This window comes from Vulpes lagopus, chromosome 16 (assembly GCF_018345385.1).
Source record: "Vulpes lagopus strain Blue_001 chromosome 16, ASM1834538v1, whole genome shotgun sequence".
Classification (NCBI taxonomy): Eukaryota; Metazoa; Chordata; class Mammalia; order Carnivora; family Canidae; genus Vulpes; species Vulpes lagopus.
The window spans coordinates 15,448,742-15,472,153 of record NC_054839.1 but is presented as its reverse complement, the minus strand read 5'-3'; the positions used below and the strand labels follow the sequence as shown (position 1 = coordinate 15,472,153).

Here is a 23,412-nt window from a genome sequence, read left to right as displayed (position 1 = left end):
AAGACAGAATAATCAAGTTACCATGCTTGCCATAAGCTGCCAGCCAGCCGTGTCATGTTTACAGCAACCACACACTGGTGACGCCCAGCATTGTTCCATTCTGGCCTATGTGTGCTCTGCCCAGGAATAGGGAGATAAAGCACAGAGCTGTTAGCCGGCTCCAGCTGTGGCCACGTGTGCATGCCTCTGCGCCTCTGATCCAGCAGGTGGTGTACTGGTCCCTTGCACCTGCTGTCTGTTGGGCCCCTTGCTCCAGCTGTGACACCTGTCCTCACGTCTCTGCTGCCAGGAGGCTGATATGCAGGTGTGCCAAGTGCTTGGTTTTAATGTGCACTTATTAATTACAGCCATGAGAGATTTTATCTGTCGTGTTCGTGGCAAAGACACGTGTACAAGGTTGGCACTCTTAGTGGGTAAATGAATGGTCTCAACAGCCCTAAGATGATTGTTTCTTTGTCCCCATTTTAAAGAGTTTAAAGAGTTTGATAATGAAACAAAATTAATCTGTGTTGCTCAAAGTTGGGTGAGTGGTGATTAGTGATGTGGGGGAAAAGCAGAAGAGCAGGACAGGTTCTCTTCTTCATTACCCAGGGCCCAGTTTGTGAAAATTCAACAAACAACACACTTCTGGTCATTTTCTAATAGAATATTCTGCTTTAGTAATAAACTAAAAACATACTCAAAAAAATGAAGCATGGAATTACCATATGATCCAGCAACCCTACTTCTAGGTAAACACCCAGAAGGCTTGAGAACAGAGATCCAGCAGATGTTTGCACATTTGTGTTCATAGCAGCATCATGCACAGTGGCTGAAGCATGGACACAATCCAAGTGTGTGTTGACGGATGAATGGATAAACAAAATAAGTTATATCCACACAATGGAATATTACTCAGCCTTAAAAAGAAGGAAACTCTGACACCTGCTTCATCCATGTTGAACCTTGAGGACATTATGCTCAGTGAAGTAAGACATATAGTGCATTTTCTTTTTTTAAAAGATTTTATTTATTTTTTAAGCAAAGTAAGACATATTGTGCATTTTCTTTTTTTAAGATTTTATTTATTCATGAGAGACACACAGAGAGAGGCAGAGACAAAGGAAGAGGGAGAAGCAGGCTTCCTGCAAGGAGCCCGATGTGGGACTTGATCCCAGGATCCCAGGATCACGCTCTGAGCCAAAGGCAGATGCTCAACAGCTGAGCTACCCAGGCATCCCTGGATTTTCTCTTATGAGAGGTGACTAGAGCAGTCAAGTTCCAGCCAGAAAGTAGAACGGTGGTTGCCAGGAGCTAGAGGTGGGACAGTTATTGTTTAGTGGGTGCAGAATTTCAGTTTTGGAAGATTAATAAGTGATTGCTGATGGGAAAGTACTTACTGCCACAGAAGAGTACATTTAAAAATGGCTAAAATGGGGGGCATGCTGGTGGCTCAGCGGTTGTGCATCTGCCTTTGGCTCAGGTCATGATCCTGGGGTCCTGGGATCGAGTCCCACATCGGGCTCCCTGTATGGAGTCTGCTTCTCCCTCTGCCTATGTCTCTGCCTCTCTCTCTGTGTCTCTCATGAACAAATAAGATAAAAAAAAAAATAAAGATGGCTAATGGTACATTTTATGTGAGTCTATATTTTACAATTTGCTTTAAAAGCTACAAACACATAAACTTGCACTAGATCACACCTGCTAGTAAGCATGAGTCTAATCTGGTCCTGCCATCCCCAAAGCCCCTGCCCATTTCTTGCTGCCTCTGGACGCTGCTCTTCATACTTACCGCCTGGGGTGGGGGCCTTTACAGAAGCAGACGTTAACCTGGCCATACCTGTCATTTCCCCCTCTTCACCTCTTCAAGCATTTGCTGCACATGGCTTGACAATGGGACTGGCATCAAATGGCAACCCATCTCCATGTAACATAAAATTCTGTGTTTAGATTCTAGGTTGAGGATTGATTCACTGCAAAATAATCAAGAAAAGGCATTTCCAACACCAAATGATGATAAAGTTATGCAATTACCATCCAAAATCCTGTCTAGAATTTACTCAAATCCGTATTAATTCAGAAGAATGTGTGGAGAGAGGATGAAGTTTTGACAGGTAGTCCAGAGATGAGGATTCATTTTTGGAAGGAGCTGTCGACTGGTGCCAAATACCGAGCTAGCGTAAACTTGCTTTGAAGGATCTTTAATCTTCTTAGAGAAGCCAGAAAGTTTCTCAGGGGAAGTTAGGGAGGTTTTCTGTGAGCTAGCCGGCTGCACAGTACACACCATAACTCACACTGTTTCTCTATCTGTACAAGGAGCTGTAGACAATACATACGGTTCTGGAGTAATCTCGCCGTGCTTCAATCCTACTAGCATGAGTTCCAGGGCTCAGCCCAAAGTAAGTAACATCCAGTGATGTGCTAACCAATGAGGAAGGAAAGAGGTCTGGAAGGTGATTTTCAAAAAAAGTTGGGATGCCTGGGTAGCTCAGTAAGGTTGAGCCTCCAATTCTTGATCTTGGATCACAATCTTGGGGTCACAAGATGGAGCCCTGTGGCAGGCTCTCTCTCTCTCTCTCTCTCTCTCTCTCTCTCTCTCTTTCTCCATCCCCGGAATAAATAAATAAATAAAATACTTTTTAAGAAGTTAATCCCAGGAAACCTGGGTGGCTCATTTGGTTAATCTTCTGCCTTTGGCTCAGGTCATGACCCCGGAGTCCTGGGATCAAGCCCTGCTCTGGGCTCCCTGCTCAGTAGGGTGCCTGCTTCCCCCCCTCCCTCTGCTGCTCCCCCTCCTCATGCTCTCTCTCTCTCTCTCTCTCTCTCTCTCTCTCACTGTCACTCTCTCAACTAAAATAAATAAAATATATATATTTTAAAGTTAATCCCAGACCCATATAGACAAACAGAGTCAGACACGCCAGGTAACTGATGTCTGCCAAGAACAATATGGTGATAGATTTGAGATTAGAAGGAAGTGCTAAATACACAGGGCAGGCCATTGGTGAGTGTCAGAGCAGAGTAATTCTCTGAACAGGGACACTGGAGCTCCCCTGCTTGACCTCTGTTAGCCGCTCAGGATCTCGAAGTTCTGTTTAACACTCTCTCATGAATGTGTGTTCTAGTTCACAATTAAAGAGAAGGAAAAGTGCACTCTATGTGTGTAAGGACTGGGGTTTGGAGTGTTTGTGATTGTTCTACATAATCATTCCCACTGTGGTCAATCTTCATTGTGTTGTAGTTCACTTGGGAGCTAAAGAGGAGGCTGGCTGCTGGCTCAGTGTTCTGAGTCCTCTGATGTTGCAGGGTGTCTGTGTTTTCTTGTTTTTTTTTTTTAAAAGATTTTATTTATTTATTCATGGGAGACACACAGAGAGAGGTAGAGACATGGCAGAGGGAGAAGCAGGCTCCATGAGGGAGCCTGATGCGGGACTCGATCCTGGGACTCCAGGATCATGCCCTGAGCATGAAGGCAGGCGTTCAACCACTGAGCCACCCAGGCGTCCCTCAGGGTGTTTGTGTTAATACTGTGGTTTGGGGGAGGAAACCTGATGTGTCAGTGCTGCTCTGGCCCCTCACACATCCTCCTAGGGACATGCAGGAGGAATGTACCCAAAGGGTCCATACTGCGCATTCCAGGGCAGATTTGGGCAACATCGAACACAAGAGAACCAGCACAGCTCATGCTTGTCCGGACCTAATGAAGGATCTTCCCTGACTTTTGGCAAACTAGAATGCTTAGTACAACTCCTGATTTTGTTTATTTGTTTACAAGTAGAAAGGCTTGAGTCTTTCTGTCCTGGGGAAAAGCCAGATCAAGCAGCTCCAGTCACTACTCATGGTGGCAACTGAACAATTTGAAAGTAGGGAGGGCTGAGCAAAGACATTGGCTGTTTGATAAACTCGGTTCAGATCTATAAATCTGGCTCTTTCTGTATGTGTGTACCATGCATCAGACTTACCGAATGCAGTGACAATTCAGTAGCACTTTTTAAAGATTTTATTTATTTATTCATGAGAATACACAGAGAGGAGAGAGAGGAGAGAGAGGAGAGAGGCAGAGACACAGGCAGAGGGAGAAGCAGGCTCCATGCAGGGAGCCCCACGTGAGATTTGATCCCGGGTCTCCAGGATCACGCTCTGGGCCAATGGCAGATGCTCAACCGCTGAGCCATCCAGGCATCCCAATAACACTTTTTTTTTTTTTTTAATATATCACCATGATCCTAGGTCAGGTTGCTTTGTTAATTTATCCAGGCACTGATTGCTTTAGCAGATGTCCATTCAATCTACCACCTAGAATGGGTCCATTACAGTTGCTTGAAAGCCACTTTAAAACGAGGGTAGTGAGGCACTTGGGTGGCTCAGTCTGTTAAGCATCTGCGATTGCCTTGGGGAGCCCCACGTTGGGCTCCTTGCTGGTCAGGGAGCCTGCTTCTCCCTCTTCCTCTGCCTGCCACTCCCTCTGCTTGTGCTCTCTCTCTCGGTCAAATAATTAAATAAAATCTTAAAAAAAATAAAGTGAGGGTGGCAAAGTGAAAACACATTTGGCAAGACAATACATTTTATGATTTCCTGTAATAAAACTATAATCATGGCTTGTGATTACATTAGTATAATAGCAGAGAAACAGATGTGGGACATATACCTCTTGATTTTAGATACTTTTCAGTGACACAGAACAAGAAATATAGTTATTGTTCATCACGACTTTCATTAAGGTATACATAGGAACATGGAAAACACCTCTTTAATACCCTTATCTGCCCAGTGTCAGCTCAGCTTATCAGCATCTCACTATTTCTCAGTCAGACTTCTTAAGAATACCTAGTGTGGGTGATATCTTTTTTTTGTTTTTTAAGATTTTTAAAAATTTATTCATGAGAAACACAGAGAGAGAAAGGGGCACAGACAGAGGCAGAGGGAGAGGGAGAAGCAGGCTCCATGCAGGGAGCCTGACATGGGACTTGATCCCGGGTCTCCAGGATCACGCCCTGGGCCGAAGGCAGCGCTAAAGGGCTGAGCCATCGGAATGCCCCGGGGGTGATATCTTGACCAAAGGGTTTAAGAGGTTGATTTTTACCTAAATCTAAATAGAGAATATTTTTTTCCAGGTAATTCAAGACCTAAAAATGAAAGTATATGTCTAGAGATCTACTTTCTTTCTATTTGCATAGTCTCCTTTATCTTATTGATGCCTAAGAACACTAAAATTTTATTGCATTATGATGTTGTGAAGAATTGATAAACTTCTTCCAAAATATGTAGGAAAACTAAGGTCCACCTGAATCAAGGTTTATATAGTTTTGAGAACTTTCTTGAAGAAATTAGGTATGAAAGCGAATATTTTTTAAAATGAGGGGGGAAAGCACGACAAAAGACTGGGAATCATGTAGATTCAGGTCCCTTTCTTGTAAGATTTTTTATTTATTTGAGAGAGTGTGTGTGAGTGTGAGACAGTGAGGGTAGGCATGGGGGAGGAGCATCTGGATGGCTTAACTAACAGCCATCCAGATGCTCTTAGTTTTCACTACTCTTAAGCCTACTTTCACTCCTCACACAGATGTGTGTGATGTTTGATCTGCTATATTTTGAAGCAATTTTATGTCTTCAGGAACCGAAGAGAGGCCATAGGTTCCACCTGAAGATTGAAAAATTTAAGGTATGAGCTTGTGTGTTTCATATCAAAGACTTTTTATAATATACAATTTACCATGTTTTAATAGAACTGATGTGCTCAGGGGTGCCTGGGTGGCTCAGGGTGGTTAAGTGTCTGCCTTCAGCTCAGGTCTTGATCCCAGGGGTCCTGAGATTGAGCCCCGTTGGGCTCCTTGCTCAGTGGGGAGTCTGCTTCTCCCTCTGCCCCTCCTCCACTTGTGCTTGCACTCTCTCTCTTCTCTCCAATAAATAAATAAAATCCTAAAAAAATAAAGGATTGATGTGCTCCAAGATGCTTTATTGAAGGTAGCTTTTTAAGAATTTTTCCAAAAAACTCCCCCCCCCCCATATATGGTATCTGGCTTTAATAAAATTTCTATCAGAGACACCTGGGTGGCTCAGAGATTGAATACCTGCCTTGGGCCTAGGGCGTGATCCTGGAGTCCCGGGATCGAGTCCCTCATCAGGCTCCCTGCATGGAGCCTGCTTCTCCCTCTGCCTGTGTCTCTGCCTCTCTCTCTCTGTGTCTCTAATAAATAAATAAAATCTTAAAAAAAATAAAAATTATATGTATATACAAAGTCTTCCTGATAAAACAATAAAAATTACTCCCCATTGAGAGAGAGAGAAGAGGACTTTCCTACCAGATGTTAGGACATATCTAGAGGTAGAAGTAATAAAAATAGGGTAGTACTAACAGAAGAATACACAAATGGATCAGTAAGTTGGAATAGAGAAATAGGCACATATGTACAGGATGAAAGTCACAATAAAAGGAAAAAAGGTGGGATTGTTTAGCAGGTGCTGTGGGGGGAACTGGCTCATTATATGGGACAAATAAAACTAGATCCTTACCCTAAATCACACGAGAGACTCCTGATAAGTTTGACTTATCTATGAAAGGTGCATTTCCACAATTCTGTATTTGAAATGCACATAGCCAAATGTGTTTTGGAATTCAAACTTTTTGAGAATTTATTTTAAAAGATTTTATTTATTTGAGAAAGAGATAGCATGTGTGCACAAGGGGTGGTGGTGGCAGAGAGAGAGGGAGAAGCAGGCTCCCTGCTCAGCAGGGAGTGGGGCTGGATCCCAGGACGCTGGGATCAGATGCCCAACTGACTGAGCCACCCAGGCACTCCCTTTTTCAGATTTAAAAGGGTAAGATAGTATATATACCATATATATTGCATAATACCCCCAACTGGATCTAGGGTAGCATCCCATAATCAAACATTTCAGTATTTCTTTGGCAAATCATAGAAAGACCAAAACAGATTCAGTTTGGTTCTGGTAGCATCTTGCCACCAAATATATTTGGGGGCTGTGCTGAGTATCTAGGTCCACTTTTTTTTCCATCTCCATGTTGCTCTCTGCCCTGAAGGCAGCCTCTTGGGATCTCACAACAGGCTCCCTTGCCCTCTGGCAGAAAGAAGATGGTGAGGAAGGAAAGGAGGAGGTGTGTGGCTCCTCCCAGCAGGGCTTCCCAGGCTAGCTCTGGCTGCATCGCCCCCTCCCCCAAGGCCCCAGCTCTGGTAAGACTGCTTCCCCACAGCACTCCTATGTCACCTGGTATTGGGAACCATGCTCTTCCTCTCACCTCTTCTGACTTTTGGGGAATGGCCCTCAGGCTGGTACTAGCCAAGGGCACTGGACTGTCCCACTTGGGCTCTCTACACTAGTGGTTCTCACCTGGGAACAATGTGTCAATGTCTGGGGACACCCTGGGTTGTGATGACTGTTGGGGGACATGCAGCGGAGAGCAGGGCCACTGATAAACATCCTACGATGCACAGGACATCTCCTCACGAGATAGAATTATCTAGCCCCAAATGTCAATACTGCTGAGATTGAGGATACCTGTTCTACACTTTCAATTAAGTCCCTTAAAGGCTCCTCAAATCACCCCATGTGAGTGAGCCTTCTGTTTCCAGCTGACTGATACAATGCTAATTTTGTGAAACTGGATTATTGGATTTCAGAATTGTGAACCAGAGTTTATGGACTGCAAAAGAATACAGCAGAGAACATCCTGCTCTCCTACGGCAGTAGAGGATTCCTTAAGAATTGGAAAAGCATAGAATACAGAGGAATGTGATCCTCATTAAGATTGTGAGGCTGCTGGTCTCCCAAGGACACCATGGCCAAGTGAATGGGTGCCAGGTTGAGAGAAGAACTATGAAATGTCTGGAACTGGTAAGGGGCGACTCTCTAGTGTCCAAGGAATGCTTGCAAATCAATAGGAGTCCTAAAGGAAAAATGGGTAAAGTCAGAAGAGGGAAGAAACAAACAAAAAGTTAAAAGCATGCAAGAGATGCTCAGTGTTTCCAGATAAATGCAAACTGAAGCAGTGGTGTCTCATTTTACACCCAACTAATCTGACAACAGTGTAGAAGTTGCAATAATGCTGTTTTGGTGGGATGTAGGGACCCATAGAAACTCCCAAGTCATAGAAATGAGGAATGGGGATTTAAAAACAAGAACTTATTAAGCAAGAAAGCAGCTTCATACAAGGCAGAGAGGATGACACATCGTGAAGGAGGCATAGGGCTAGCCCAACCTTCTGCACTGAAAATCAGAATTGAAAACTGGACAAGAGGGACGCCTGGGGGCTCAGTGGTTGAGCCTCTGCCTTCGGCCCAGGGCATGATCCTGGGGTCACTGGATCGAGTCCCGCATGGGGCTTCCTGCATGGGGCCTGCTTCTCCCTCTGCCTGTGTCTCTGCCTCTCTCTGTGTGTCTCTCATGAATAAATAAATAAACTCTTTAAAAAAAAAAAAAGAAAGAAAGAAAGCTAGACAAGAAAACACACACGATGAAGGAAGACAGGGAGAAAGGGAAGAAGGAAGGAGAGGAAGAACGCCCAGGTCCTAGCTTGGAGGAGCAAGGAACGGCACGTCCCTGTCCCGGAGGCCCAAAGCCGCCCGGGGGCCGCGGGGCGCCTGCCCCCTGCTGGGGGGGCCGCGAGGTGCAGAGGACACGCCTCGGGGCTGGTAGGCCAGGTGCCCGCCAGGCTCCTCCCGCAGGAATCAACTTCTTTTTGCAGGCAGGTGGCTGTGTGAGGGCAAGTAGGGTTGAAACAGGAAATTTGCCGGGCCTGTAACAGGAGATTACGGTGTGATTGTGAAAAATAGGAATTCATTCCGTTTCTTCCACCCTCCCCCACCCCAATAAAAGCTGACCACCTGGGACCATTTGGTTCCCCCGGGGCTGAGGGGATTCCCCCGGGGGCCCAGGCATCCAGTACTAAAATGTAAAATGTAGATGGTCTGGGCAAACCAAAAGGGTTGATTGGTGACCCTAATCTCAATATTCTCATTTTTCTAGGAAAAATCGTTATAACAATAGATGATGTCTATTGAACACTTTCACTGTGCTCTACAGGGATTAGGTCATAATCCTCAAACCAGCTTAGTTAGGAGGTGTTTGTGACATAAAATTTATTAGCCTGGAAGAGCTCACACATTCCATCCCCTCCCCACCTTTCAATCACAGCTGTGTTCCCCACACTCTGACAGCCCTCCAGCTGTTTTGTGATTTAAACTGGCTATTTCTAATGTTTCTGCCTTTGCAGACTTAATTCTTCCCCCTTTTGTTTTTCTAAGATTAGTTACAGTGGATTCTTCCCCTACCCCACCTGCAATTACCCTTTGAATTCCAGGAAGCTTTAAAAATGATCAAAGAACATTTAAAATTTTGGTTTCTCTTAGCATTTCTTTTTTTTTTTTTTAAGATTTTATTTATTTATTCATGAGGGACAAGTAGAGACATAGGCAGAGGGAGAAGCAGGTTCCTTGCAGGAAGCCCCCAGTGTGGGACTCGATTCAGGGACTCTGGGATCACGCCCTGAGCCAAAGGCAGATGCTCAACCGCTGAGCCACCCAGGCGTCCCTCCTAGTAATTCTGACAATGGGATAGTGAACAAAATTTGGTTGAAATTTTCCAGAAAAGTAATTTCTTCCTTTCTCCCCAGGGGACGTTAAAGTAAAAAAGTGGTCCTATGCTCAGAACACTTTCAGATTCGTCCAGGTGGTATATCTCTTTTGTTTCTCAGATTTTAATCCTGTAAATCTTGATGTCAAAAAGGAGACTGCACTATGTATTTACATGTGAAAAGAAATAAAAGTGTACAAAATTCTGGAAGACAGAGTAAGAGACTAATAACTACTTGTAGGCAGAATTATTTAAATTTTTAAAAAGATTTTATTTATTTGTTCATGAGACACACAGAAAGAGAGAGGCAGAGACATAGGCAGAGGCAGAGGGAGACACAAGCAGGTTCCATGCAGGGAGCCTGATGTGGGTGGGACTCGATCCCGGTACTCCAGGATCACACCCTGAGCTGAAGGCAGGCGTACCTAACCGCTAAGCCACCCAGACGTCCCAGAATTATTTAATTTTTATTGCTAGTTATTAGCTGTTCAGAAGAATGTTTTACAGTGCCGTGGTTAAGCCCTGGAATCAAGATTTTGGCAAAAGAGGTGGATCTTAATGTTCCTAGGTTTTAAGAAATCTAGCTGAGATCTTTTTTTTAAGATTTTATTTGAGAAAGAGAACAAGCAGAGAGAGAGAGAGAGAAAATGAGAGCATGAGCTGGAGGGAGGAACAGAGGGAGAGGGAGAAACAGACTTCCCGCTGAGCAGGAAGCCTAACGTGGGGCTAGATCCCAGGACCCCAGGACCATGACCTGAGCTGAAGGCAGACACTTAAGTGACTGGGCCACTTGGGTGCCCCTCTAGTCGAAATCTTATTTTAATGCTATAAGAAAATAGGTGGGGTTTTTTTTTGGGGGGGGTCATTTTAAATTGCTGGATTTTCATCTTTTTTAAAAAAGTATTTTATTTTTATTTTTTAAATATTTTATTTATTTATTCATGAGAAACACAGAGAAGCAGAGACACGGGCAGAGGGAGAAGCAGGTTCCTTGTAGGGAGCCCGATGTGGGACTGATCCCGGGACTCCAGGATCACACCCTGGGCCAAAGGCAGGTGCCAAACCACTGAGCCACCCAGGCGCCCCTGGATTTTCATCTTAATTGTAGGATCAGGCATACCTTTTCTGGGAATTTAACTCACAGTATTGATGAAGAAAAATATAATGTACTGAAAGAGAAGTTTATCAGACTATCTTATTTTTTTCAAGAGGGAGCTCTTTCCATATGTAGCTAATTTCCAAAAGAAGCTAAATATGAATTGAGATTAGGTAGCACAGCAAAATTTGCACAAATCTGAAATTCCAGGATTCCTTTCATTTGGAATCGATTCATTTATTGTTCTTTCCTGACAGGTTATTTGATTTTTTTTTTTTTTTTAACTAATCTCTATGCCCAACGTGGGGCTCAAACTCACAATCCTGAGATCAAGAGTCACATGCTCTATTGACTAAGCCAGCCAGGTGCCCCAGATTATTTGATTTTTAGAGATATTTTTCAACATAAGTATTTCCCTTTTTTTGTTTGTTTGTTTAAAATAATTTTTTATTGCCCAGGTATTTTTTTTCTTGTGTCTTATTTTGTTATCTTTTTAAACAACTATAAATTCAAGCTTAGGGAAGCTTGCTTTGTCTTGAAAAAAAAAAAAAAAAACAGTAACAAGAAAGCTGTTCTATCATTTGCTAACCTGATCTCATTTTAAGAGAGAGATGGTGGGATCCCTGGGTGGCGCAGCGGTTTGGCGCCTGTCTTTGGCCCAGGGCGTGATCCTGGAGACCCGGGATCGAATCCCACGTCGGGCTCCGGGTGCATGGAGCCTGCTTCTCCCTCCGCCTATGTCTCTGCCTCTCTCTCTGTGTGTGTGACTACATAAATAAATAAATAAAATAAAATAAAAAAATTTCTAAAAAAAGAAAAAAAGAGAGAGAGATGGTAGCTATCTTGCAAGAGTAAAATTTATACCATGAACGAGGCAGGTCTAAGTCTGGTGGCACTAAAAAGAGACAATAGCATTGTTGACAAAATCATAATCTGCTGATGGCATTTGTGGAAAAGAAGCCCTTGCAAATTTCTAAATAACAGTAAACTCTGTTAGGAAATTCTAAAGTGTCTTATAGGCCAAAAAGGGAATGAGGTTAGTAAAATGCCTCAACAGAGTTTGAATAAAATACTGGATTTGAGAGTTACTGGAACTTGGATATGTAAAAATAAGGTGGTAGGTTGAGTCTTGCTTACAATGGTCTCAGGTTCAAATAAACTACTGTGACAATACAGCACCTCACCGGTCACACGCTTTTCCAGGGCTGTTCCTTCAGTAGGTGCTGGCAGAAGGTGTGCTCAGTCGCTTTCCAATACAGACGCCTAGCCCCAAAGCCAAAACATGAGAGAGCTGGAGAGACATGAGAGAGCTGGAGAGACGGAATGAACACCTTAAGGAATTCTGCAGACAAAATACCCCCTTTCTTCATGGCCCCACTTTTCCTCATGCTTAAAGAGACGGAGCGTTTGGGGTGTCTGAAGTGGAACTCCTTAGGTGGAATGTTTTCAGGTCTACTGGACCAGTCGGACACCCAGTCTACACTTTTCTTCAAAGCACCAACTTCTTTCTCTCCTTCTGCAGCCTCTTCTGACTGAGAGCTATGGTCCCTGCTGGTGTGCTTCTCCACATCAAACATAATCTGCCCATCCTTGAGAACTGGCTCTTGAACTACTCTGTCCTGATTCATGCTGCGCATCCAAAAGAATCTTCTCCACGTCTCCATTGTGGATAGAGGATGAGGAAGGTACATGTTCTAGCCCCCCATTTTCCCCATTGCCGTTACCATTGCCATTGCTGCCGTTCATGGGTAGCTCCACCCAGGAACTGTTGAGCCTGGCTGGCCTGGCGGGGGCAAAGGCTGTTCGCCTGCCTCACAGTTGTTGTTGTGCAGGGGTGGTGGCTGCTCTACTAAATGAGAGGACACTGTCGGGCTGCTGAAAGAGCTGTGGCCGCAGCAGGGCCGCCTCTGGTTCTCAGGCAGCAACACCAAGTATTTCCTTGATAACATTTGGTGACCTTTATTCCTGGCACAGAGTGGATTAAATCTCCTATATAACCTTCCTGAAACAAAACACTTACAGTTGCTAGAAAAAATATTTGAAAAATATATTTTTTTAAATATTTTATTTCTTTATTCATGAGAGACACAGAGAGAGGGAGGCAGACACACAGGCCGAGGGAGAAGCAGGCTGGACGCAGGGAGCCCCATGCAGGACTCGATCCCAGGGACTCCCGGATCACGCCCTGAGCCAAAGCAGAGGCTCAACCGCTGAGCCACCCAGGCGTCCCCGAAAAATATTTTAGAATGCAGATTTGAGCTGGTAAGAAAGCAAAGGAAATCTTTAGAGGCCAAAAATATGGAGAGAAATCACAAATACAGAAAAGTAAGCCAGCTTTGAGGCCAATGGCTACCCTGAGGGATTCCTGGTCACCGAGATTTTAATTCCCAATTGACCATAACTGGGAATCCTAGTGCTATGCAACACTGTAGTCTGGATCAGAGAACTTTGCATAAAGTTGTTCCCACCCCAAAGTAATAACTGCAGAGGGGAAAATTAAAAAGTACTGTTTCACCACCCCCATCATCATTGCCATCACTGCCCTCCTTGGCCATGGTAGGGGAAAGTCCTGTCTCAACATTGGATCTGAGTACAGGGACAAACAGAAGTTACCTGAGAATTCCTAACCACAAGCTGACATTCACTTGGTTGTAGGGCTAGAATTCACACTAACTGGATGACTAGTAAAAGATGATAATTTAAAGTAGTAGTAGCCCTGGGTTGGGGGCACCTGGGTGGCCCAGTCAGTTAAGTGTCTGCTTTAGACTCAGGTCATGATCCTGGGATCCTGGAATTGAGCCCCACATCAGGCTCCCTGTTTAGTGGGGAGTCTGATTCTCCCTCTTTGTCTCCTTATGTCCCTTTCCCCCACTTGTACTCTCTCTCTCTCAATAAATAAATAAAATATTTAAGAAAAATGTAGTACCTGGGTTGATAGCTCACCTAAACAACAAGCAGAAGCAAATATAAATTCTGTCTGGGGGAACACATATCTAACTCAGGCCTCAAAATATTTCCATGAGAAAGTTGCCAGGAACATGAGTTTACAATCACAAAGCACGTGTTTTAACAAACCACCACGAGTGAGAGGGTCAATAGAAAAAAAGGTCAACCTGCAAAAACTGCAGATATGAGAATAATGAGATATAGAATATAAATTACCTTTAATACTTAAGAAACAAAGTAGGGCGGGACGCCTGGGTGGCTCAGGGGTTGAGCATCTGCCTTCCTCTCTCAGGGCGTGATCCTTGGGTCTGGGGATCGAGTCCCACATCAGGCTCCCTGTGAGGAGCCTCCTTCTTCCTCTGCCTGTGTCTCTGCCTCTCTGTGTCTTTCACAAAGAAAAAAAAATCTTAAAAAAAAAGAAAGAAACAAAGTAGGGCATTTAAATTATGACTAAAGAACAAAAGATTTAACAAAAGAAACAGGAAGATACAAAAAAGGATAACATAGAAACTCTAGACATTTTTAAAAAATATTTTATTTATTCATGAGAGACACACAGAGAGAGGCAAAGCTATAGGCAGAGGGAGAAGCAGGCTCCCTGCGATTGAGCCCAATGCAGAACTTGATCCCAGGACCCTGGGATCATGTCCTGAGCCAAAGGCAGACCCTCAACCACTGAACCAGCCAGGTGCCCCTATAGATACTTTCAGGATTGTATTAGAAATTAGAGCCTCTGGATGGGTTAACAGCAAATTACTTGCAGCCTGGACAGATAAAGTGGTTAAAAATATTAAAGAGAAATTAAGAAACAGGACAAACAAAAATAAATCTTATCAGAGTTAAGAAAGGGGATAAAGAATTAGTGGCAGAGGTAACATCTGCAGAAGGATGCGCCCAAGAGTTTTCCAGAATTGATGAAAGATATGAATCATTAGATTTAAGAAGTTCAGTAGGTCCCACAGATTACCAAAAAAGATTCATACTTAGAAAGTCAAAGCAAAACTGTGAAAACCAAAGAAAATCTTAAAATCAGCCAAAAAGAAACATGAATTAATCTATAAAGAAATGACAAATCCAATTCTTGATATCTCTACAGCAAAAATGGAAACCTGGGACAGCGCGGGTGGCTCAGTGGTTTAACGTCACCTTTAGCCCAGGGCCTGATCCTGGAGACCCAGGATCGAGTTCCATGTTGGGCTCCCTGCATGGAGCCTGCTTCTCCCTCTGCCTGTGTCTCTGCCTCTTTCTCTCTCTCTCCCTCTCTCTCTCTCTCTCTCACTCTCTCTCTCTCGTCTCATGAATAAATAAATAAAAATTAAAAAAAAGAAAAAGAAACATCTTAAAAAAAATGGAAACCAGATGAAAATGGTACTATATCTTCCAAGTTTGGGGTCAAAATAATTGTCACCTTATAACTGTATACCTAGGAAAATTATCCACCAAAAGCAAGCACAGAACAGATATAATTATCTGACAAACAAAACTAAGACAGGTAACTAGCCCCTCATAAAGAAACCTCCGAAGGAAAGACCTTAGGAAGAAGAAAAATAATAAACTCACAAGGAAGTTTTGAGAAGCAAAATGGAATAGCAAGCAAAAAAAGAAAAATGAGTAATGATAATAAGCATGGGGCTAGTATTTGTGGAAATAAAACTCTAATTTATGAGATGAAAAATCAAACACAGAAATAAAGTAATAACATCACCAGAAGAGGAGTTATTAACCTTAAAACATCTTAAGGTCTGTATATTATTCAGAAAGAGAGTAAAGACAATGATTGATTTTATTAAGTTAAATATGCACTAAAATTTCTAGAGTAACTATTAATACAAATAGTGTGTAACTTCTAATTGAGTAGAAAAACTGAAATGTGGAAAAAAGCCTCAACTTAAAAAATGCAGAAAGAAGAAAGATAATATGTACAGTTGACCTTTGAACAACAAGGGTTTGAACTGAGCAGGTCCACTTGCATGTGGATTTTTTTTTTTTTATAAATACAGTGCAGTATTATAAAATATTTTCTCTTCCTCCTGATTTTACTAATAATATTTTCTTTTCTCTGGCTTACTTTATTGTAAGAATACAGTATATGATACATATAGCATATAAAATATGTGTTAATCAACTATTTATTCTATCAGTAAGGCTTCTGGTTAACAGTAGGCTAGTAAGTTTTGGGTGAGTCAAAAGTTTTATGTGGATTTTTGACCTCATGGCATCCCTAATTACCATTGTTCAGGGGCCAACTGTATATACAAGAAGGGAATTGGAAAAATCATAGTTAGATAAAATGGATGTTAGAATGAGTCCTAAGTTTAAGAATAAATCTAGTATAGGGTGCCTGACTAGCTTAGTTGGCAGAGCAAGTGGCTCTTGATCTTGGGGTTGTAGGTTTGAGCCCCGTGCTGGGCATAGAGATTACTTACAAATAAAATCTTTAAAAAAATCTAGCAAAAAATGTAACAAGACTTGAAGTATATGATTTTACTGAAAGATATTAAAAATTAGTTAAATGAAGAGACATATGATACTCATTAGCAGGAAAATTCAACTTTGTAAAGTTATTTACTTTCCTTCAACTAACATCCCAGTAAGTATGTACATGTATAACTTGATAAACTTATTCTAAAACATGAAAGGAAGAGCAAAAAGCTAAAAAAAAAAAAAAAGTCTCACTCTTGAGAAAGAAGACCAAAGTAAGAAAAATAATCACGATCTCAAGAAATATTTAGAAAATGAGAATAATTAAGAGAGTAGTGAAAGGGTGCAGAAACAGACAAGCAGGTAGATGGAAGAGATTAGAGAATCCATAAACATACCATGCAAATATTGATATCTGGTATGATAGAAGTGATACTGCAAATCAATAAGAAACAAGGGACCATTTAGTATATTCAGAGAACTTGGGTTCTCATAATGAAAAATGAAATAGATCCCAAATCATAAAACAGAAAAATCAATTCTGGATGATTTAAGAACTTAAATGTCAAAGCTAAAACTTTGAAATAGGAGTAGAGGGTAATGTATTTATGTATTTATTATCTCTGAGGAGGATTTCTTTTTTTTGAAAGATTTATTTATTTATTTATTCATGAGAGACAGAGAGAGAGAGAGAGAGAGAGAGAGAGAGAGGCAGAGACACAGGCAGAGGGAGAAGCAGGCTCCACACAGGGAGCCTGACGTGGGACTCGATCCCGGGTCTCCAGGATCACACCTCGGGCTGAAGGTGGCACTATACCGCTGCGCCACCCGGGCTCCCAGAGGATTTCTTTTTTTAAAGATTTTATCTATTTATTCATGAGAGACACACACACACACACACACAGAGGCAGGGACATAGGCAGAGGGAGAAGCAAGCTCCACACTGGGAGCCCGATGTGAGACTCCATCCCAGCACTCTGGGATCACGCCCTGAGCCAAAGGCAGATGCTCAACCACTGAGCCACCCAGGCATCCCTGAGGAAGATTTCTTAATCAAGATCTCAAAAGTACAAATCATTTAGTAAAAGCCTGATAAATTTGACTACATTAAAATTCAGAGTCTTTATCCAATAGCCAAATAAAGACAAACCACAAACAGGGGAAAGATATTAGCAACATGAATAATCCTTAAAAGATTAGAATCCAGGGGCACCTGAGTGTTTAAGTCAGTTAAGTGTCTGACTTTGGCTCAGGACATGGTCTCAGGGTCCTGGGATTGAATCCTGCTTGGACATCTGCCTCTCTGCTCAGTGGGGAGTCTGCTTTTCCCTCTCCCTCTGCCCCTCCGCCTCCTTGTACTCTTGCTCTCTCTTTCTTTCTAATAAATAAAGAAATAAAATGTTTTTTAATAAAAAGATTACAATCCAGGATATATATGTGTATATATATAAATGTTCGTTTTATATATATATCTAAAAATAAATTATAAAGAGTCAGGCAAAAAAATAAAATAAAATAATTTTAAAAAGTCAAGCAACTCAATGGATAACATGAGCAAAAGCTACAAATGTCTTTGTAGACAAAAGCACAAGGAACCAAGAAATATATAATATGCTCAGCTTCATTATTAATCAGCAAATACAAAATAGTCATCATAATGTGATACCTTTACACTCATCAGAGTAGCCCACTCCCCCAAACCCTCCCCCAGCAAATCTGAGAACACCCCAATACCACATTATGAAGTAAGGCAACAAGGTCATGGGGTGGTAACCTGCTAGAACTACTCAGTAGGGCAATTTAGTATTATCTATAAAGTTGAAAGAGTAGTTCCTCCTTCCTTCCTATTCCTAGCAGTTCTAAAATTACCCTGGAGAAACTCTGGTGCAGGTGCACAAGGAGAAATGCTCAAGAACATTTACAGTTGTTCCAACTATTATCAAGGGGTGGAGGAGAAGCAACACAAATGTTTCATCCCCCAGGAAATGGATAAATTATAGTATATCCTTCAGCGAAGTACTCTCTTTCAGCTGTAATGTTTAATGAACGACAACTACATTTTTGAACACAGATAAATCTCCCAGGCGTAATGTCATGTGAAAAAAAAACAGGTTATAGAATACCTGCAACACGATTCCATTTGTGTAAAGATTCAGAAGAACGTGGAGACTAAAGCAATCGGTCAAATAAGCCTTAACTGTTACTGTATAATTTGTACTTTGCCATATCTGTCTGTTGCACGGTTCGTTAAGCTTCAGGCTAACAGAAAATTAAGCATTAACTATGGTGCCAGGAAAGAACAATCTGCACAATCAAAACCTTTAAAATCCATCTATGAAATTTTAGTAAATCTCCGTGTAGGAAGTTAGAAAGATCATCTTAGGCTATCTTTAAAATGCCATTGGTAAACCAGCCTTCATCCTGAATTGCGCACTCCTGCAGGCCATTTGAGCATGAAATGCTGTCCCCTATGCGCGTTAACTTGCTGTGACACCTGTCCGGGCGCTAGTTGCCCGCTGCATGCCTAGCCCACCGAAGCCTTCTGTCTGGACCGCGTCACTGGAGAAGGCACAGCGACATGTCCAGGGCGCAGATCTCAGCTCTGGTGTTCGGCGTCGGAGGGTTTGGAGCTCTCGTCGCGGCCACCGCGTCCAATGAGTGGAAAGTGACCACCCGAGCATCATCGGTGATAACCGCCACTTGGGTTTACCAGGGTCTGTGGATGAACTGCGCAGGTAACGCGTTGGGTTCTTTCCATTGCCGACCGCACTTTACTATCTTCAAAGTAGAAGGTAAATATAATGGCTTTGTTTGGGGTGGAAGTAAAATGTCACTTTTCCCCTCACTGTGCAGAAGCAGCTGCATACGGTTGATTCTGTAAAGACTGAGTGCTTCATTAAAAGTGCCAGGAATTGCCTAGGATGGATGACTGTATGCATGTGGGCTGAAAGAATTAAATCATGTATTTTATATGGCAAAGGAAAGTTAACTTCATGGATCTTTTACAAATACCTAATGCGAATGATAGACTCCAAAGGACGGGGGCAGAAGCCACTGTTTCTTTTTTTCTTTCTTTCTTTTTTTTTTTTTTTTTTAAGATTTTATTTATTCATTCGTGAGAGAGAGAGAGAGAGAGAGAGAGAGAGGCAGAGACACAGGCAGAGGGAGAAGCAGGCTCCACGCAGGGAGCCCGATGTGGGACTCAATCCCGGGTGTCCAGGATCAGGCCCTGGGCTGAAGGTGGTGCTAAACCGCTGGGCCACCCGGGCTGCCCAACTTTTTCGTTTTTAAAGATTTATTACATTTATTTGAGAGAGAGAGAGAGAGAGAGAGTACAGGGTGGGGGGTGTGAAGAGGGACAGAGGGAGAGAGAGAATCTCAAGCAGACTCCCCATTGAGTGCAGAGCCCTGGGGGTCAGGCTCCATCCCAGGACCTGGACATCATGACCTGAGCTGAAATCAAGAGTCAGCTGCTTAAGGGACTGAGGCACCTAGCCACTCCCAGAAGCGACTGTTTTAAAAGCTAGTTCCAATTTCCTCACATCATAGAGGAATCTTACAGACAGGTATATATACATATAGTACATACACACACACACACACACACACACACACATACATACACACATGCCATCAGTAAATTATGTTATCCCAAATTCCTAGATTTCCTCAGGCCATCTGAGCACGAAGTACATCCACATACACATATACATACATTTAGGGTGATAGAAGCATCTCAGAAGGATAGTACTGAGGAAAAAAATGTTTACAGAGGGGTTTCTATTTTTAAAAATAACATTTAATGGTACAATAGCAGAGCAAGAAGAATTTTAAAAGTAGTCAGTGGAAGAAAATGCCTGAACTCTGCTTTTTTGTCACTTGGTTTTATTTTTTTCAAAAGATATGTAAGCAAGCTTTTATCGTTATACATGTTAGAAACTCTATTACAAGTATATGTATCTTACAGACGGAATTTCTTTTTTTTCTTTAAAGGCATTTTCGTACTTCAGGTTACCTCCAGGGAAACAGCTATTTGCTTTTATGTCATTATAAGAATCACTATCTACCTCTGCTTTCTGCTTATTTGAGGTGTTTACAAATCTGCCATAAGTTGTGGGTTTATTATGTTAGAAATTGCCTCTGGTATTTTATAAAATATAGTCTTTTCACACCAAATGGCAAAACTGTACCTTGGCCCCAGTAAAGAAAATGAAAGAAAATTTTAACTAGGAAGTTACTAAAGCATAATATTTTCTGGGATCTTGAGTCACGTATTCATGTCATTAGTGTGTAGTGCATGCCAAAGGATAAAGAGAGAATACTTAGTTAAATCCAGGAGAATCCTAATGATAATCAACGGAAATGTTTGAGCTTGGAGACCCCACATAGGCCCTCAAAGAATGAACTCTCCTAAGCACCCATTTGAAGAACTAGTGCTATATTTCTTTTCAATTCCAACTTGTAAACTTACTTTGGGATATTTCAGAACTGCTCCTTCTCCTATGGAAGGTTTCACTAGGTACAATGTGAAACTGTAAAAGGAAAAAAGTGTTATGGCCACCAGTAGTGTCATTCTGCATGTCCCTATATTTCTTCCTTCTGGATGGCCCCCTTTGGCCCACTCCCATCTTGGGCAGCAAGTAGAAGATATGTCATGTGGGTAAGTGTAGTTCTTTGTTCTTTACTGGGTTCATGATTTTTTTTTTAAAGGAGAAAACAAATTTTTAAGACTTTATTTTTGAGTAATCTCCATACCCAATATGGGGCTTGAACCCACAATTCTGAGATCAAGGGTCACATGGTCTACTGACTGAGCCAGCTAGGGCACCTCTACTGGGTTCATCTTTTTAAAAAAAATATTTTGTCTTATTATCCTTTATTCTTTATTCTCTAATGAAACTCAGTTATTTGAAAAATTAACGTTCAGCCTTAGTTCCAAAGTAGACTAAAGAACCGTGGTAGATTTCTGTATGGCTCCAATAGCTACTTCCCCAAATGCATCTTAGAAAACAGCGAGTAAGAGGTTATAGTTACTATATAGTTTGTGGTACTCCAAATCATCCCTGCCCCCTTAAAATTTTATTGCCCTAATTCTGTTTTTCTATATTAATGATCATGGTTTCTATATCTGCTGTACCCTGCACATGAGAGGCAATCTGAAAAACGTGGTCCACTGACAATGCTTTGTCAGTGTAAAATTAATTTAACATAATATATCCCCATTCTTCATCCTGAATCACAATCTTTATAAAATAAACAACTTGCTGCAGAAATCTATTTTCAACATCAGGAGCACTGATTCATTTTTCCGGAGGAAACCGGGGCTCACACTGGGATTTCCTTATTCACACGGAATCATTGCTGACGATGATGGTTGCTTTTCCTTTACTCCTGTTTGAAAACATAACAACGGGGGTATCGGGAAAGCCTTGATGCCAGTAGGCTTTCAGATATCACAAAAATTCCAGATTGAGAACAGAACTCAGAAACCAACGAGGAATGAAAATGGCTATATTGCACTTTAAAATAATAAACTATTTAAGCCTATGAGGTCAATTTGAGACAAATCTTCTTAGACTTAGGCCAGATTAAGCCTCCTTGAAAGAAAAAAAAAACAACAAAATCTTTCTGGGCTGCCAGGTTTTTGGTTTGTTTGTTGCCTTGCTGGTTATGTAACTTCATTGCCAGAGTCATACCTTCTTGTGGCTACCTCCCTTAGATATCTCAGGATGGCTGTGGTGTTTCAGTGACACATTTAGGTTAGCAGTGCCTAGAGCCTTTAAAGATTTTTTTTTTTTAAAGATTTTATTTACAGGATGCCTGGGTGGCTCAGCGGTTAGGTGTCTGCCTTTGGCTCAGGACATGATCCCGGAATTGGGGATCGAGTCCCACATCAGGCTCCTTGTAGGAAACCTGCTTTTTCCTCTGCCTGTGTCTCTGTGTCTCTCATGAATAAATAAAAAATCTTTTAAAAAAATATTTTATTTACTTATTCATGAGAGACACACAGAGAGGCAGAGAGATAGGCAGAGGGAAAAGCAGGCTCCCTGGAGGGAGTCCAGTGTGGAACTTGATCCCAGGACCCTGGGGTCATGACCCGAGTCAAAGGCAGATGCTCAACCACTGAGCCACGCAGGCATCCCTAGAGCCTTTATTTTTTAAAAAAGATTTTATTTATTTATCCATGAGAGACACACACAGAGAGAGGTAGAGCCATAGAGGGAGAAGCAGGCACCCCGTGGGGAGCCTAATGTGGGACTCCATCCCAGGACCCCAGCATCACAACCTGAGCCAAAGGCATAGATGCTCAACCACTGAGTCACCCAGGCATTCCATCCCTAGCGCCTTTAAAGATTTGATGTAAGCCAGCACCTCTCTGGACAGGGAACATTTATAATTACGGTGAAAAGTACAGACCCTCTTTGACTACAGTTCTATGGAATGAATTTCCAGGAAGACACCCTAGGGACACTTGTAATTCCATCTCCATCATGGCCTGCAAGCTACTTGAGTTTTCTTTCTCTTCTTTCTTTCTTTCTTTCTTTCTTTCTTTCTTTCTTTCTTTCTTTCTTCTTCTTTCTTCTTCTTTCTTTCTTCTTTCTTTCTTTCTTTCTTTCTCTTTCTTTCTTTCTTTCTTTCTTTCTCTTTCTTTCTTTCTTTCTTTTCTTTCTTTCTTTCTTTTTAAAGATTTTATTTTATTCATGAGAGACACAGAGACACAAGCAGAGGGAGAAGCAGGCTCCTCGCAGGGAGCCTGATGGGAGACTCAATCCTGGATCCCATGAGCCGAAGGCAGATGCTCAACTGCTGAGCCACCCAGGCATCGCTTGTTCTTCTTTTGTGTCACTGTAAATAGGGACATTTCAACTATGAAAGCAAAGAGTCTCTCCTAGGGAGGAAAGCAGTGATTTCTGACACAGAAGGCTGGGTCCAGAAAGCATTGCTACAAGGAGGGACCGAAGCTGCATTGCGGTTACCTCAAAGACAGGGACCTGGACTGTGAGGTTCTCCTTGAGCTCCTGGCACATAGTGGTCTCTGGGTAGATATTTGCAACATCGCTGAACACCAAAATAATGAACGAGACAGATGGTTCCTGACGAGGGCAAAATTGTACTCATGGAGGAAGGCCACAGTGTTGTGAATTGAGTGATTTAGGACAAGGACTCAGGCAACAAAAAGGAAGATCACTGAATTACTAATCAGTGGATCACACTTCAAACTGACATTTTTTTTTTAAAGATTTTATTTATTTACTTGACAGAAAGAGAGAGAGAGCGCGCACACAAGTAGGCAGAGCAGCAGGCAGAGGGAGAGGGAGAGGGAGAAGCAGACTCCAAATGAGCAGGGAGCCTGCTAGCAGGGCTCCATCCCAGAACCC

At 42.2% G+C, this 23,412-nt stretch overlaps 1 protein-coding gene and 1 pseudogene across 2 annotated transcripts in view; one reads left to right on the top strand and one right to left on the bottom strand.

The window, feature by feature from the left end:
- Nucleotides 1-11,830: 11,830 nt before the first annotated feature.
- On the bottom strand, nt 11,831-12,427 carry LOC121477130 (annotated as a pseudogene).
- Nucleotides 12,428-18,361: 5,934 nt separating this feature from the next.
- The window catches only part of CLDN10 (claudin 10), a 135,177-nt gene continuing 130,126 nt past the window's right edge, over nt 18,362-23,412 (top strand). Inside the window, exon 1 of one of the 2 annotated variants that reach the window (XM_041731106.1) lies at nt 18,362-18,768. In XM_041731106.1, coding sequence (XP_041587040.1) covers nt 18,612-18,768 — 157 coding nt within the window. In that variant the 5' untranslated portion in view covers nt 18,362-18,611. Of the gene's footprint in view, nt 18,826-23,412 lie in introns of both variants that reach the window. The other variant, XM_041731105.1, reaches the window with a different exon arrangement.